Source organism: Gobius niger (genome assembly GCF_951799975.1).
Source record: "Gobius niger genome assembly, chromosome: 11".
NCBI lineage: Eukaryota > Metazoa > Chordata > Actinopteri > Gobiiformes > Gobiidae > Gobius > Gobius niger.
Genome location: NC_136862.1, coordinates 18,907,656 through 18,921,763, shown reverse-complemented (window position 1 = coordinate 18,921,763; position 14,108 = coordinate 18,907,656). Strand labels below are relative to the sequence as shown.

At 40.6% G+C, this 14,108-nt stretch overlaps 3 protein-coding genes across 3 annotated transcripts; 2 read left to right on the top strand and 1 right to left on the bottom strand.

The window, feature by feature from the left end:
• The first annotated feature begins 407 nt into the window (after window positions 1-407).
• On the top strand, window positions 408-5,019 carry nle1 (notchless homolog 1). The gene is made up of 13 exons (XM_079565935.1): window positions 408-469; window positions 897-1,052; window positions 1,169-1,389; window positions 1,473-1,552; window positions 1,633-1,709; window positions 1,984-2,081; window positions 2,520-2,712; window positions 3,370-3,505; window positions 3,709-3,755; window positions 3,830-4,032; window positions 4,110-4,269; window positions 4,339-4,409; window positions 4,494-5,019. The coding sequence occupies exons 2-13, from the start codon at window positions 915-917 to the stop codon at window positions 4,504-4,506; spliced, it is 1,437 nt and encodes a 478-aa protein (XP_079422061.1). The 5' UTR covers window positions 408-469; window positions 897-914; the 3' UTR covers window positions 4,507-5,019.
• Window positions 5,020-5,060: 41 nt separating this feature from the next.
• slc25a1a (solute carrier family 25 member 1a) lies at window positions 5,061-9,155 on the bottom strand. The gene is made up of 9 exons (XM_079565934.1): window positions 8,823-9,155; window positions 7,499-7,606; window positions 7,320-7,419; window positions 6,895-7,033; window positions 6,736-6,820; window positions 6,534-6,638; window positions 6,337-6,452; window positions 6,181-6,254; window positions 5,061-6,102 (listed from the first exon to the last, which is right to left on the bottom strand). The coding sequence occupies exons 1-9, from the start codon at window positions 9,046-9,048 to the stop codon at window positions 5,988-5,990; spliced, it is 1,068 nt and encodes a 355-aa protein (XP_079422060.1). The 5' UTR covers window positions 9,049-9,155; the 3' UTR covers window positions 5,061-5,987.
• Window positions 9,156-10,696: 1,541 nt separating this feature from the next.
• On the top strand, window positions 10,697-13,987 carry LOC306970765 (F-box only protein 39-like; the record flags this gene model as incomplete). Its single annotated transcript, XM_079566793.1, has 6 exons — window positions 10,697-10,707; window positions 10,911-11,079; window positions 11,272-11,523; window positions 12,767-12,997; window positions 13,168-13,344; window positions 13,868-13,987. 6 exons carry the CDS (start codon window positions 10,697-10,699, stop codon window positions 13,985-13,987), a joined length of 960 nt encoding a protein of 319 aa, XP_079422919.1.
• Window positions 13,988-14,108: the final 121 nt, after the last annotated feature.

Here is a 14,108-nt window from a genome sequence, read left to right as displayed (position 1 = left end):
TGAAATCATCTGGGGACACCCACCCAAGGCCGACCCCCCGAGGGGTCCCGACCCCAACGTGGGAACCACTGGTCTAACCCACCACTGATGTAAGGGAAAGAACCAATAAGAATTTACGGCACATACTACGAAGGTATACTGCATGGGTCGTCACAAAGTCATTGGTTTGTCATAGGCGTAACCGATTGTACTATGAACCTATTTCATTGTTCTCATAAACTTTAAATTACAGCTTTCTTTCTTAATTAAACTGTCAAATAGCAACAATATCCTGCCGCCTTATTTACACAATTTGATACACCGACAGTCTCGAGTCCCCAGCAGTCTATCCACTGTGTCCTGCTTACTAGCCGTCAGTGCTGCAGTGGGCTGGTAAACGCTGATCTGATTTGGCAACCTCAGCTGAGGGGCGGTCCTTCCGCCGTAGACACACGTGGGAACATCATCAGCCAGCTCTGCTAAGCTAAAGGTAAACATGCTGAACATTCTTAAGAATTTGCAAATGGATATTGTAAACAGCTGTCTGATCCATAATGTTTGTCACTGCTGAATAAAAGGAGAGAAAAAGGAGAGCTGTCAGATGCACCGTCACGGACTAATGCTACTCAATGTGGTCATGTCAGCTAGCTATGTGCTATACAGTAATAATTAGTCCTACGACTGGCCTCAAAAGCATTATAAGTTTTGATTTTCAGCGTTAACTGCTGTTTATATTTGGAAGTATAGATATGCTTAACCTACCAGTGTGCGGAACCACTGTAATGAATTGCTAGTAAAGTATCCTGTAAGTTAGTGTTGAATTACATTATAACTTCGTTGTGGGATTATGTTCTGAGCCATGGCTGAACGTATCTCCTCTGCTGCATTAATAATGTTTGATGATTGTTGTGTTTGAGGTCTGAGTTATCAGCATCATGTCGACTGAGGACGTGGAAAGACTTCTGATACAGTTTCAGAATGAGGAGGGAGAGGTGCTGGGTTCACCATTTGATGTTCCTCTCGACATCACCCCAGACAAATTACAGCTGGTCTGCAATGCTCTGCTGCAACAGGTTAGCATCATCTGCATTATTTGATGTGCCTGGACACACTATTGTTGTGTCTTTGGGCAAGACATTTCACCCATTATTGCCTATAAAAAAAAAAACATAACATTTGTCTGATGAAGGAGGACCCAGTGCCGCTGGCGTTCTTTGTGCGCGGTGAGGCCGAGGTGGTGACTTCTTTGAGGATCTGTGTGAAAGAGCTGGGTGTTGAGACTGAGCAGGTTTTGCCAGTGGTGTACCAACCTCAGGCCGTGTTTAGAGTGCGCGCCGTGGCCCGCTGCACCAGCACTCTGCAGGGACACACTGAGGCTGTAATCTCCACTGCCTTTAGTCCCACCGGCATGTGAGTGCTCTTGACATCCTGATGCAAAGTCACCCTTTCCTTGCCACAATATGTTCTGATATATTGTTTGTGCATCTTCTCAGGTATTTGGCTAGTGGATCTGGTGATACAACGGTTCGTTTCTGGGACTTGATGACTGAAACACCTCATCACACTGCCAGAGGTACCAGGGAACTGAAATTTGTGTAAATCTGTTTCATTAATACCAACATAAACATGTAATCGTTATGATGTGTCTTTTAGGACATACACATTGGGTGCTGAGCATTTCCTGGTCACCTGATGGCAAGAAGTTAGCCTCGGGTTGCAAAAACAGTCAGGTGAGTTTGCGTTTACATACAGGCATCATTGTTGAAGCTGCTGTGCCCAATTTGTTCTGTTATTAAACAATGATGGAGTAGGTTGGAAACTGGTAGCAGCCCCTACTCATTTCTAGCCCTCACAAACCCTTCTGCTCATCCTGTTTGTTTACATGCACGCTTTTTTAAGTACTTAAGTACTTAATGGGAGCAATCATAATTGAAATTGTAAAGCTGCTTGCAACAGCTGTAATTGTTTACTATGTAAACTAATTTATTGGTTTCCTTGCCATAGATTTTCTTGTGGGATCCAGCAACTGGTGCACAGGTTGGAAAGACATTAATTGGACACAACAAATGGATCACTTGGCTTTCCTGGGAACCACTTCACCTGTAAGCAACATTTTTCTTTGAAACAAGTGATTTACTATCATACTGTAAATTGGAGGTACGGTGCTACAGCGGGTCCCGGGATCAAACCCCCCTTTCTGTGTGAAGTTTGCATGTCCTCCCCGTGTCTGCGTAGGTTTCCTCCAGGTTGTCCGGGTTCCCCTACCACTAAAAACATGTACAGTGTGAGCTGTTGGTGGTGGTCCGAGGGGCAGCTGAGGCTACAATAGTAGCTTACCACCACCGAGTATGACGTAAATGAATAATGACAGTGTAGCACTTTAAGAGCCCAATGCAAGTCTAAGACATTATTATTATTATCAGGAGTATCTTTTCTGTCCATGAGTTTTAAAAGCAATTGTTTCTCTCATAGAACAGCTCAGTTGCTTTAATTATTTTAATTATTATATTTGTATCTCCCCATGATTATCTTTTCTACAGTAACCCAGAGTGCCGGTTCTTGGCAAGTAGCTCTAAGGATGGCTCAATACGTATTTGGGACACTGTACTGGGGCGCTGTGAGAAGATCTTAACAGGACACACACAATCGGTCACGTGTGTGAAATGGGGAGGGGATGGACTTCTGTATACATCTTCCCAGGACAGGACTATCAAAGTTTGGAGAGCCAAAGATGTAAGTAGTGTACATCATTGATATGTCTGGATCACTTTGTTGTAAATGTTCTCTTTAGTTTTGCATGTTAAGGATAAATATTCATGAGATGTGTTGTTATATAAGACTATGCTTCTTTATTGAATGTTCTTTTTGTAGTCAAGAAAATAGAAATAATAACTTTGAAGGATTTTTTCCTCCCATTTAAAGTTGAATTGCACCATATTATTCCCCCAGATAGTTTCGGGGTTTTTTTGTATGTTGTTTTTTTGTTGGTCATTTGGCGCTTGTGACCTGTTACATAATGACCTTATGGGGTGGGCTTATTATGTGACTACCCATTTGCTGCTTACACAATGTCGATAATCTGCATAAGATCTTACACTGGATTAATTGCCGCCATTTTGCCTTTAAAAAAAAAATCACCTAAAGAATATACAGTGGAGCACTAGTTTATTGTTTTATGAGCTCTTGACTTTAGGCTCTCTATTGCAGGGCTGCAAAATCCTGCTGACCCTGTAGTTTGGATCTCTGCAAACATGGCATTTGATTTTTGTATTGTATTAGTTTACCTGTTTATGTTTCAGATTGTTCTGCTGTACTGTATTCTGCACTGTGATACTTAATATGTAGTCAGATATAGGACTTGTATACATAATGCTTTACACATGAATGCAGGGCGCCCAGTGCAGGACTCTGCAGGGTCACGCTCACTGGGTCAACACGTTGGCACTGAGCACAGACTATGTTCTTCGCACAGGAGCTTTTGAACCTGCCACAGCAACCATCAATCCTCAAGCCCTCAAAGGCTCAAGTTAGTTCATTATTTTATAGTTCATTATTTTATAGACAATTCTTTGTAAAAGAAAAGAAACAATCAAAAAAACAATGTACTGTACTAAAAATGTACTTTACATTATATATATATATATATATATATATATATATATATATATATATACTGTGTATATATATATATAGTGTATATGATTTCAACTGCATTTGTTTATCTTGTAGCGGACGAGTTGAAGCAGCAGGCCCTGGAGAGATATAATAAAGTTAGGGTATGTATATTCATGGTAGAAGGCTTTACTTTAAATTTTCTTGTGTCCCATGTAACTGATTTATCTTTTTACAGGGAACAGCTCCTGAGCGCCTCGTGTCTGGCTCTGATGACTTCACTCTCTTTCTGTGGAACCCGGCTGAAGACAAAAAGCCTCTGGCCCGGATGACTGGCCACAGTGCACTCATCAATGAAGTGCTCTTCTCTCCTGACACTAGACTTATAGCCTCTGCTTCTTTTGACAAGTCCATTAAAATTTGGGATGGACGTACTGGAAAGTAAGCTTCCATATTTTGTCATACCACTTATGTCCAGACGAGGGCACTGTAAATCTTTACATCTTGGCTGTTTACAGGTACCTCATGTCTTTACGTGGCCATGTAGGATCTGTGTATCAAGTGGCATGGTCTGCAGACAGCAGGCTACTCGTCAGTGGCAGCAGTGACAGTACACTTAAAGTTTGGGACGTCAAAACAGGAAAACTCAACATGGACCTTCCAGGTCACGCCGATGAGGTGAGCACAGTTTCAGACCCACCTTCCGAGTTGTTAATAATGTACTTACAGCCTCAACTTTTTATCAAGGTTTATGCGGTGGACTGGAGTCCTGATGGCCAAAGAGTAGCCAGTGGCGGTAAAGACAAATGTCTCAGAATGTAAATATTGCATATATTTATTTATTTATTCAAATATTTTATGAACCAGTTTCATGTTTGAATTGTCTTAATTTATTCTTTTAGATGGAGGAGGTAGCTGCATCTCTTCTTGACCTTGTGTGTGAAGAATTCACGGCTGGACCAAATCAGCAGTATGAATCCTGGTGCAGATGCACAGACCAGCAGCAGTCAAAATGGCTGGCCTCTGTTGAACACTGCGACAGTGTTTACAAAAGGCAGCTTAACATTTCATGAGCATCTGTTGAGACCATAAGCATGCGAAGACTTGTCCATATTGTAATGTATATAGTATGCTCTATTGCTCTTAAGAACTGTGAGTCAAAGTATACATTATGTTTTGGATGTTTGTCACTCGTGCTTTGATTTCTTTTCTACCTTTGTTCTGATTCACCTCAAGTCTCTGTTCATGAATGAGTGCATTACGTAGGTAACAGGTGTGAGCACTAATGCGGTCTGTGATGTTAAACCCTGCACCACTCTTCAGCCTTTAATCTGCTCTGTCCCATAGTCAGCAATGAGACTGTCAAGTGTGTTCAAACATGGAAAAAACATTTGAAGGTTTCTTACTTATTTTACTAAAATAAACAATGTCAACATAGTTTTTGTGTCTTTATTTTTGGCATGTTGGCATATATAACAATGTAACTAATCTTATGTAAACAAATGAACTGCCCACCAAAAATACTTGAACTTAAACTCACTTTTATAAAAGCAGCAGTTGAAAACAAGTCAGTGTAGTAAAAAAATGTGCAGGAGTAGTTCACGACATACAAATGCATATAATAGTTACGAAACAAAAACAAATCCACTGACATGGCTTAAAAGGGAAGCTGTATATTTCTCACAAGTAGATGTGCTACCATGTGCGTCATTTCCCTGGCTAATAAGAATCCTAACGTAAAATCTGACTTCCAGATATTGTATGTTATAGGCAACTTCAAATCAGGTCCATTTGGAAAAGCCCATGTACTGCGTCGACAGCAACGGTGCCACACTGAAATCCATGCAGCATCAATAGCAGCCACAAAATGTACATAGGAACATCTAATGTTCATCAACACAGACACAGCACAGAGAAACTGTGAATGCTAACATGATGACACTACATGCACAATCACGTAAGCACAAAGGTGTTACAGGCTTGCAGTAGTTAAAAAGAGCAGTGTGAGATTGTAGGAGTCCAGTAGTATTTCTGATGATGCTTTGACTAAGTACTCTGTGACAATGGACTCACACCATGGTGGATAACAGTCTAATCTCTGTATTGAAGTGCCATTGCCTTCTACAGCCTCTTCTGCCTTCCTTTGGTAGTAACAATTTTGTGAATTAACCAATGAGTAGACAATTATGCATGGACTTTTTAACTGCAATTTGTTTCTTTAAAAGTACCAGATTCCTCCTTCAATATCTAAAAAAAATTGCTGTGTTAACGACAGTAACACAGCAAAATAAATAATTCATTATTATTTTGACCTCTTCCATTTTCTAATAATTTGCCCCTTTTGAGCAGAGGTGTTGAGTTGTATGAGGCACTGCTTCCTTCAAGGTGTTTTTCTTTTACTGGGTCTTCCAGACATTGTTGAGTAGTTTAACCACCTCCTCATAGATGACAAATACTATGGCCACGTCAAGGCACACACGACCCAGCCTGGGCACCGTCCCCTTGTAGAAGCTGAAGAGTTAACCAATATATAAGTTAAGTGGTTTACACACAGCAGTCAAACAGCATTAGGAGGTGAGGAGGACTTACGCTTGTGGTCCTTCATGCTTCATGATCTGAAAGGCGCAGTCAAATGTGTTTTTGTATCTATGCGCCTCCAAACCCTAAATAAGATTAGAACATTTGTATAAAATAAGGCCTCATTCTGTAACTATGAATATGAAAAAAACAAAAACAAAACAATACCTGCATTCTTGTCTTCACTACATCCAGAGGAGTATTACCAAAAACACTGGCTGCTCCAGCTGTGGCTCCAAACATTGCAGTGACTATTGGGTGCATTTCTTTTCTGGGGTCATCACCTAAAATATGACAATCAAAGACAATGTGAAAAATGCATGTTTGTATATTAACAGAACTATATGAGAGCGTAATGATTCTACCTTTGTACCAATTACGCAAAGAGTTCATCACATAAAATCGTATAGCCTGATTGGTTCCTTGTTTGAGAACAGTTGCTGTCAGACCTTGATACACGCCTCTTATGCCTAAAAAAGAACCACAATAATTATTAAAAATGCACTGCAATTCAGTTGAACATCTCAATGAATTAACAAAATAAAAGATATTGGAACAGTAGCTTGCCTTGCTCTCTAATAATTTCACTGACTCCGTGAAAGAAACCTCTGTATCGAGGTCTAAGCGAGCACTGATCATGGATTAACTTCACCTAAGACAACAACAATAATGATTATTTATGATTCTGATTTGACAGTGACATTAAAACCCAACAGGATGACCGACCTTGAGCGTTTCCATAGGACAAACCACTAAAATGGCCTCTGCTATCCCTGCCCCTAACCCACACACTAGACTCCGTGTGTTGTCCAAACGTCCCGTTGAGTCGCGCATAGGGTTACTGAGCATCTCAAATGTGCCAAATCTGTGAAAACAAAATTATGTTGAGCAACAGGAGGAGGAGTGACTATTGACAATTTTTAAATAAATGCTCAAATAAATGACCTTTAACGGGTTTAAATAAAAATGTAGTTAAAATGTCTCTATTGTGAGATCAACAAAGTCTCAAATCAAAATTCAAAAAATTACAAAAGTTAAAGTCATTCTCATCTAAACCCACAGTAAGAATTATTTCATACTAAAATCTATATTATGGTCACTCAAGTATTGGAAATGTTTCCTTGTCACGGCAACATGATTTGAGTGATCACCTGACTGCAGACTTGGGCATTGATCCATACAGCAAAGAGCTGAGACCTCGATACAACCCTCTGAGCCCATGGTCCTGCACCGTCAGCTTCACACAGTCACCTGCATCCACAAATGGGACCGTTTGAACCAAACTGGACAGGCATGTGCTCAAACTCTCCCCTGCCCTCCCCAGACTCACCAATGCCCCTGTATCGTGGCGGGTTGGCTCTTTCATCCAGTTGAAGTTGGGTCTTCACATACTCTGTAGGGAATGTGATGCAGATTTCTATTGCCCCAGCGAGGCCACCTGAAACAGATGGGACACATATTAACATGTGCACACAAACACGGTATACCATCTCCTGATCATCATGTAGGTTACAGCCAAACCTGGGCCAATGCACAGTATATAAAATTGGCCATTTATCATGTTGGGCTTATTTATGTAGGATTAGTAGCGTGCAAGTATAGTACGCATAACAGTGAACACATTTTCTATGTGTTAAGGGGAAAATCCATGCTACAAAAGACAAAATAATTTGAGAGAACACAAGACCTGAAAGGCACCAGAAAACAGTTTTACAGAGATTTTCTAGTGTATGGACACCTTGATAAAGCTTAATAAATAAAATGCATATGTAAACTGCAGAGTTCTACATTACATTAAATTAAATTAAATATTAGCGGTAGTAAACATTAAAGCAACACCGCGTAACATTTGAATGTAATAAAATACAAGCATTTACTTTACTACAAATATTCTTATCATCAAAAAAACACATAAAAAATACCAAACGGACATGTGTCTTCCTAAGACCTGACTGTAACTTTACAGGGAGCAGGCCGTCTCCAGCTCGATTCCATGGAGATCCAAATCCAATGCTTTGACTACCAACTACAAAGAGCCCATGGAATGTTCTGTAGCTTGACTTTATGAGCATGTTTTGTACAGTTTAATTCAAAATGTTACTTAGTGTGCCTTTAGAAATGCATTGGTTGTCTTATCTAATAATGAAACTGAATAATGCAATGTAAAGCGTCTTTGAGCGTCCAAAACGAGCTATATAAAACTTGCCTTAATATTATTATTATTATTATTATTATTATTATTATTATTATTATTATTATTATTATTATTATTATTATTATTTGGAGGACGAGATCACACTGAGGTCAGTGGCCCCCCATGCATAGTTTGCTGACCACAGGCCAATACAGTAAAAAGGTAATAGGCCATTGGATGATTTGTGGTTTTCCATGAGGATTTAGGCCTATTGACATTACTGAGAATGAAATGTCTAACAAAAATCAAATGTTATTGGCCATCTTGAAGCACAAACATGTATAATGTGTGAACTCGGGGGACCGCTGTACTCAGCTGGCTCAGTGCGTTTGTTTTGACCCACTTACACAGTGATACATTTAATGGGCGACATGACACAGATTACAGTGCACAGCCACACAGCACAATAAACCCTCACCTAAAACAAAGACATGTGAAAGAAAATGATATATTAGACAACCTGCAAGGATGGCCTTTCCTGGGTGTGTGATTTTCCTCCCACCGACCGCAGCGGCCGCCAGGTTTCTCCTCCTCGCCGCGTATGAGCGCTGGTAGAGCGGCAGAGAGCCGAGCCCCGTGACGGCGGCCAGCAGCTGAGACGGAGGGTGATGAAACGGAGGGTGATCTGCTGCATCACAGCCCTCGCGCTGTCCTTTACATGAAAAGGGTTTAAAAAGCGACGACATCTAAAAGGTGTGCCGTTCAGCCAGACAATAACAGACAGCAAACAGTTACAATGTGGCGACAGCGGGAGCAGCGACGTAGGGGGTGTACATCAATATTCAAATAGCGGTCAGCTGACGTAACGCGCCATTGGCTCTCAGCAGCAGCACCAAAATAAATTATCCTGTCACGTGACAAGGCATGACTTCTGACAACCAATAATATTGGTCGAGGATGCTGTTGGGGATCTGACTCAGTAGCTTAGTCTTTCTGCATCTCATTTTGTGTATTTTTTGTTAAACACACACACACACAATTGGCCTAGGTCTAAATACCCGGGCGCATAACATCCGGTGCATTTTGATTTCATAAAATTGACACACACAGGAAACTAAGGCACTCAAAACCTACCTACTGATTATGCTCAAATACAGGCATTTGACCACCACTTTCTTCATGCTTTTAAGTTTTCTGTCTTTATCCAAAGCTGCACATTTTGAAAGAACTATGTTGCTGATGTCCAAGTAGCACCTGCATGTTTTGTTTGCTTGAAAAATAACTTGGAAAAACAAAACAAAAAAAACATTTGTCTTGTTTTTGTTAACCACCACATCAAAACTGACTGATGTGACCCTACAATCAGTGACTTCTCACATCTATGGAGCTATTATTGTTTTATATTTGTGCTTGTATAATATATATATTTCATGAGCCTGACTTTGCTTATCCCGAACAAAAACAACTCACCCCATAAGTTCAAGTTCTACTTTATTTATCATATGCGTCAAGTACAAGGTACCAAAAGTAATGAAAAGAGCGTTGTCACTCTCTCTGCTGACCATGAAAACGAATCTACATATAAAAACATGTATATAATACAACACAAAGCAACCGCCCGCCCCTGGGTGCCGCTTGGCTCTATGCAAGCGAAACGATTGGTCAGCAGTGGCACTTGACTTGTACTCACATGAGTATGTAATTGCCCCAACCAATCACCTCAAAGAAAGAAGAAACTGTTGAGAAGGGTTGGCGGTTTGAATCCTGGATCACGCAGGTGCACACTGTCGTATGCAGACACTCAACCCACATGTCTCCAGAGTCTGCATATACAGGTGTATGAAGGAGAGTGTGAATGGGTTAGTACTGCCTTCAACAAATTAAATTGTACATTTACAAGTGAGAAGCGGTGTGTAAGTAGGGATGTGTTACTAAAAGCATTTATAAATAAACTTTTATTCAAATTCAAATTTCAATTTGAAGCATTAGAAAATTCCAAATAGTCATCTGGACAACACAAACACTATTTGTTGTTTAGGTTTGAATTATCTTAAAACCATCTGCAGTTTTCACACGTTTCAAATCCTACTTCTGCCCTCAGGTAATGCTTTTCTCCATTTATGGAGTTATTACTGTGTTTTTAGTTCAGTTAAACTGTTATATCTTGTGTCTTTTCAGGGTATAGTCTTGATCCAATGAACTCAGAGTTGCTCAGCTGGGCGACAATGCCTTATCCTTGTCTCAAACAAATTTTCAGTTTTCTACCAGACGAGGGTCGGGTCAGCGCCAACTTGGTGTGCCAATACTGGCATACAGTGATGGACTCTCCCTCTCTCTGGCGAACCCGCCATATTCGATTTTGTGGCCAGTGTTGCAGATGTAAGCCTGCGAAGCATGCCACTGCAGTAAATCTTATTGTCAGCTTTGGGAAGTATTTACATAGGCTGGACTTGGATGTGTGCCCAGCTAATACTGCTACAGGGGCTATCCGTCTGGAGAGGGCCATAGTTCCACTCATTAGAACACTTTCAAGGCAAAGAGAGGCACATTCTTATTATTTTAACAAACTTCAAGGTTTTAATTTTTGTTTTAATACATGTTTCTTCAGTATTAGCACACAGCTGTGCTACCTGTCCATTAGAGGGGTGAACCTGAATCATCCGTCATGGACTGAAAGCTTCAGTCATGCACTGGTCGAGGAGCTTATAGACTTCCTGGAGGGATCATATAGGCTCCACTCTTTCCATGTCACAGACATGAACAACGAGATGAACGAGGTGAATATAATACATACACATACATGCAATGTGTTTTCCACCATTTTTTTTGTTTTAGATTATAATGAACCCTGTCCTCAACTCAGATTCCAATAGTATGTTTATTTTCATGGGAACAGTGTAGATCATGGCTGTAATGTCTCCCCTAAGACCCAAAGTGAACACAATTTATTAACTGTTTTTGTCCACTAGGGTTTGGACATGTTAAGTGCCCTGGCCCGCTCAAAGGCGAGCCTTGCTTGTTTGATCATCGAAGGGTACTTTGATCACTCCGTCGCAGTGTACACCAACAGCCTCCTGCCAGGGGTGATACAGAACCTGAAGGCATTGACGGATCTCACCCTGGACTATACATGTGTTTCCGATAACCTGTTGATCGCATTAAGTGAGACCTCCCTAAAAAAATTGTCCATCAGGTGCTGTTCCACCATGCTCCATGATCAGGTAAGCTCAACCCCCACTGATAATTTCTATTTATCGACTTGCTCTATATTTCTACTGTACGTCACCTGGTCAATCAAGATTAAATAAAGGAGAAACTAAACTGGTGCTTAAAGCCACACTGTGCAAAATGTCACTTAATAAATACAGTAAAACAAAAAAATGATTTAGGCACAGGTGTTTCATGGTGAAATGTATCTCAATAAAGATCCATCTTTGCTATGCTCATGCGCACCTCTCCTTAGGCCTGACCTCTGTTGATGATGATGTAGCCAAACATGAGGACGCAGTAGGTCCACTTAGTTTATGCTGGTTCTATCCAAATTCTTCTTTTTATTTTTCATTTGTTATATTTGTTCGGGACAGTGCATGTTAATGAACACACATGGGACTTATGCATGTAAATAAGCCACGTCGGATTGTAGCCATGGGCTGATTTGCATCCGTTGTCTCACACTCACACCCACAAACATCTCATTCATCCTGACCTATTGTACATGTTTTTAGAGATAGGCAAAACCATGTACTCGGAGAAAACCAATACAGACATGGGGAGAATATGCAAATCCACACCATGTGAACTAAAGGTTGAATTTAAAGAGGGGGTATTATGCTTTCTTCAATCACATAGCACCAGTCTATATCACACTACAATGATGACGAAACCTTCTGTTGGTTTGTAAATGCAGTAAATTAAAATAACTGCCTTGTATAAAATTGCTCTCTCAAAATGGCTGTAGCGAATGTCTTGAAATAGGCCTCTGTCTCTTTAAGAACCTCCGACACGCCCCCTCCACACACTGTCTGTGGCATCAGTGGGGAGGGGGTTCTGCTGAGGGGCAGTGGTTGGTTACTCGGCTGGTGACGAAAGATCGGAGGCGTCTCCAGGAGGTGGGGGCGTTCCTAGGAGGACTCAGGCAAACATATCCCTAAAATGGCTGCCATCACAGTTTTTACAGATTACTCAAAAATATGTGAATGTGCCAAGGCAACACTTCAGGCATGTTTTTAATGAGGGAATGACATAATAACATCATGTAAAGCTTGAGAAAGTCGATTTTGCATAATACCCCCCCTTTAAAACATAAACCGCAGATCCAATTACTTCTCATAATCCCTACCACAAAAAAGATGTTTTTCCTTAATCATGCATGCATACTTGTACAACGAAATAGTGCAGTGTTAGCCCAGGGTTGATGTAATAATATCCACGGTTGACAGTGGCTAACATTGTGTCTGTGATTAGGTAGTGTGTCGGGACTCGTGGGTGAATTTCTCATCCAAACGCCCTGACCTGAAAGTAACTATTGTGATAGAGCAAATCATCAACACAGTCGACTTGTCCCAAATCCTGCAGCAAGAAATCCGTTTGACCCGCCTCACCATCACCAATGTCTACTCCAGCCCCGACGAGCAAATGTGGAGTGCTAAAATGATTCTACAAGTGCTGCTGCATCAGTATAACCGCTGCCTGCAGGTCAGCCACACACTCAAACGTTAACAGCGAATGCTAATAATGTTATCCATAAAGTCTACAGTATAATTTATCTGTAATCGTGAGCAATGAATGGAATTTGCTACAGAACCGTTATGAATGTTAAATAAAACAGAAAAACTGATGGAGTTTTTGTGCTGTGGGACTTACAGCATCTGTGCCTTGACCTGAAGAACTGGCATGAGGCCATTGATGATCAGCTGCTGGCACTGATTGCGTCGCAGAAGATTCTTGAAGTCCTCTCTGTGTCTGCATTTTTAAATGTCAGCACTCTGGAAAAGGTCTTGCAGCTCAGGATGACCACCAACTCATCTTTAAACACCATAAAGGTATGAAATTATCCACCTTGTGACAACATAACAGGAACATCAGCTGATATGATTAGTTTTACTTCATAGCAACACACTCATGGCCAATAAAAAGGTCTGGGCCAATGTTAGAAACACTACCTTCCTATTGAATTATGCACAATCCTCAGTAATCATGTCAGCACTCTGTCTGAAACAAAATTCAACAACTGATTTGTGGAAAGTAGCCGTTTGTCAGTATATAACCTACTGTGAAATGTACATCTTCCTTTCCCTAGTTATATGCTGACTCATCTAATTAATACCTGTCCTCCAGACGAAAACCTGTTCAATATTCAATACATCGCTGTCAATCTATAAAACCAAAATTAACTTTATAGCCTTCTTTTGCAGACAATATTTTGGAATTAATAAGCCTAATTTAATACATAAATATAGCGATTGGGTCATATTAAAGTCCTTAACAAACAAAAAACACACTCTCATCCTACTCATCCTACGACAGGAATTGCCACTAACAGTTTTTTTCCCCTGTGTTTTTCAGTTTAAATTTTATACAGTCCGGAATCAGAAGATGCTGAATGATAAACTGAGCCTGTTGTGCAGCAGCATTTCTCTTCCCCCTGAGCTGCGTATGGATGCCACGGTCCATACCCTAACCTGATACACTCAGATTACATCCATGTTAAGCAGAAAGATATTAAAAAATAGTCAATGGCACCACCATGAATGATGCGACTTTGTCTTCAACATACCACTATTGCCACTCCAACTTTAAACTATTT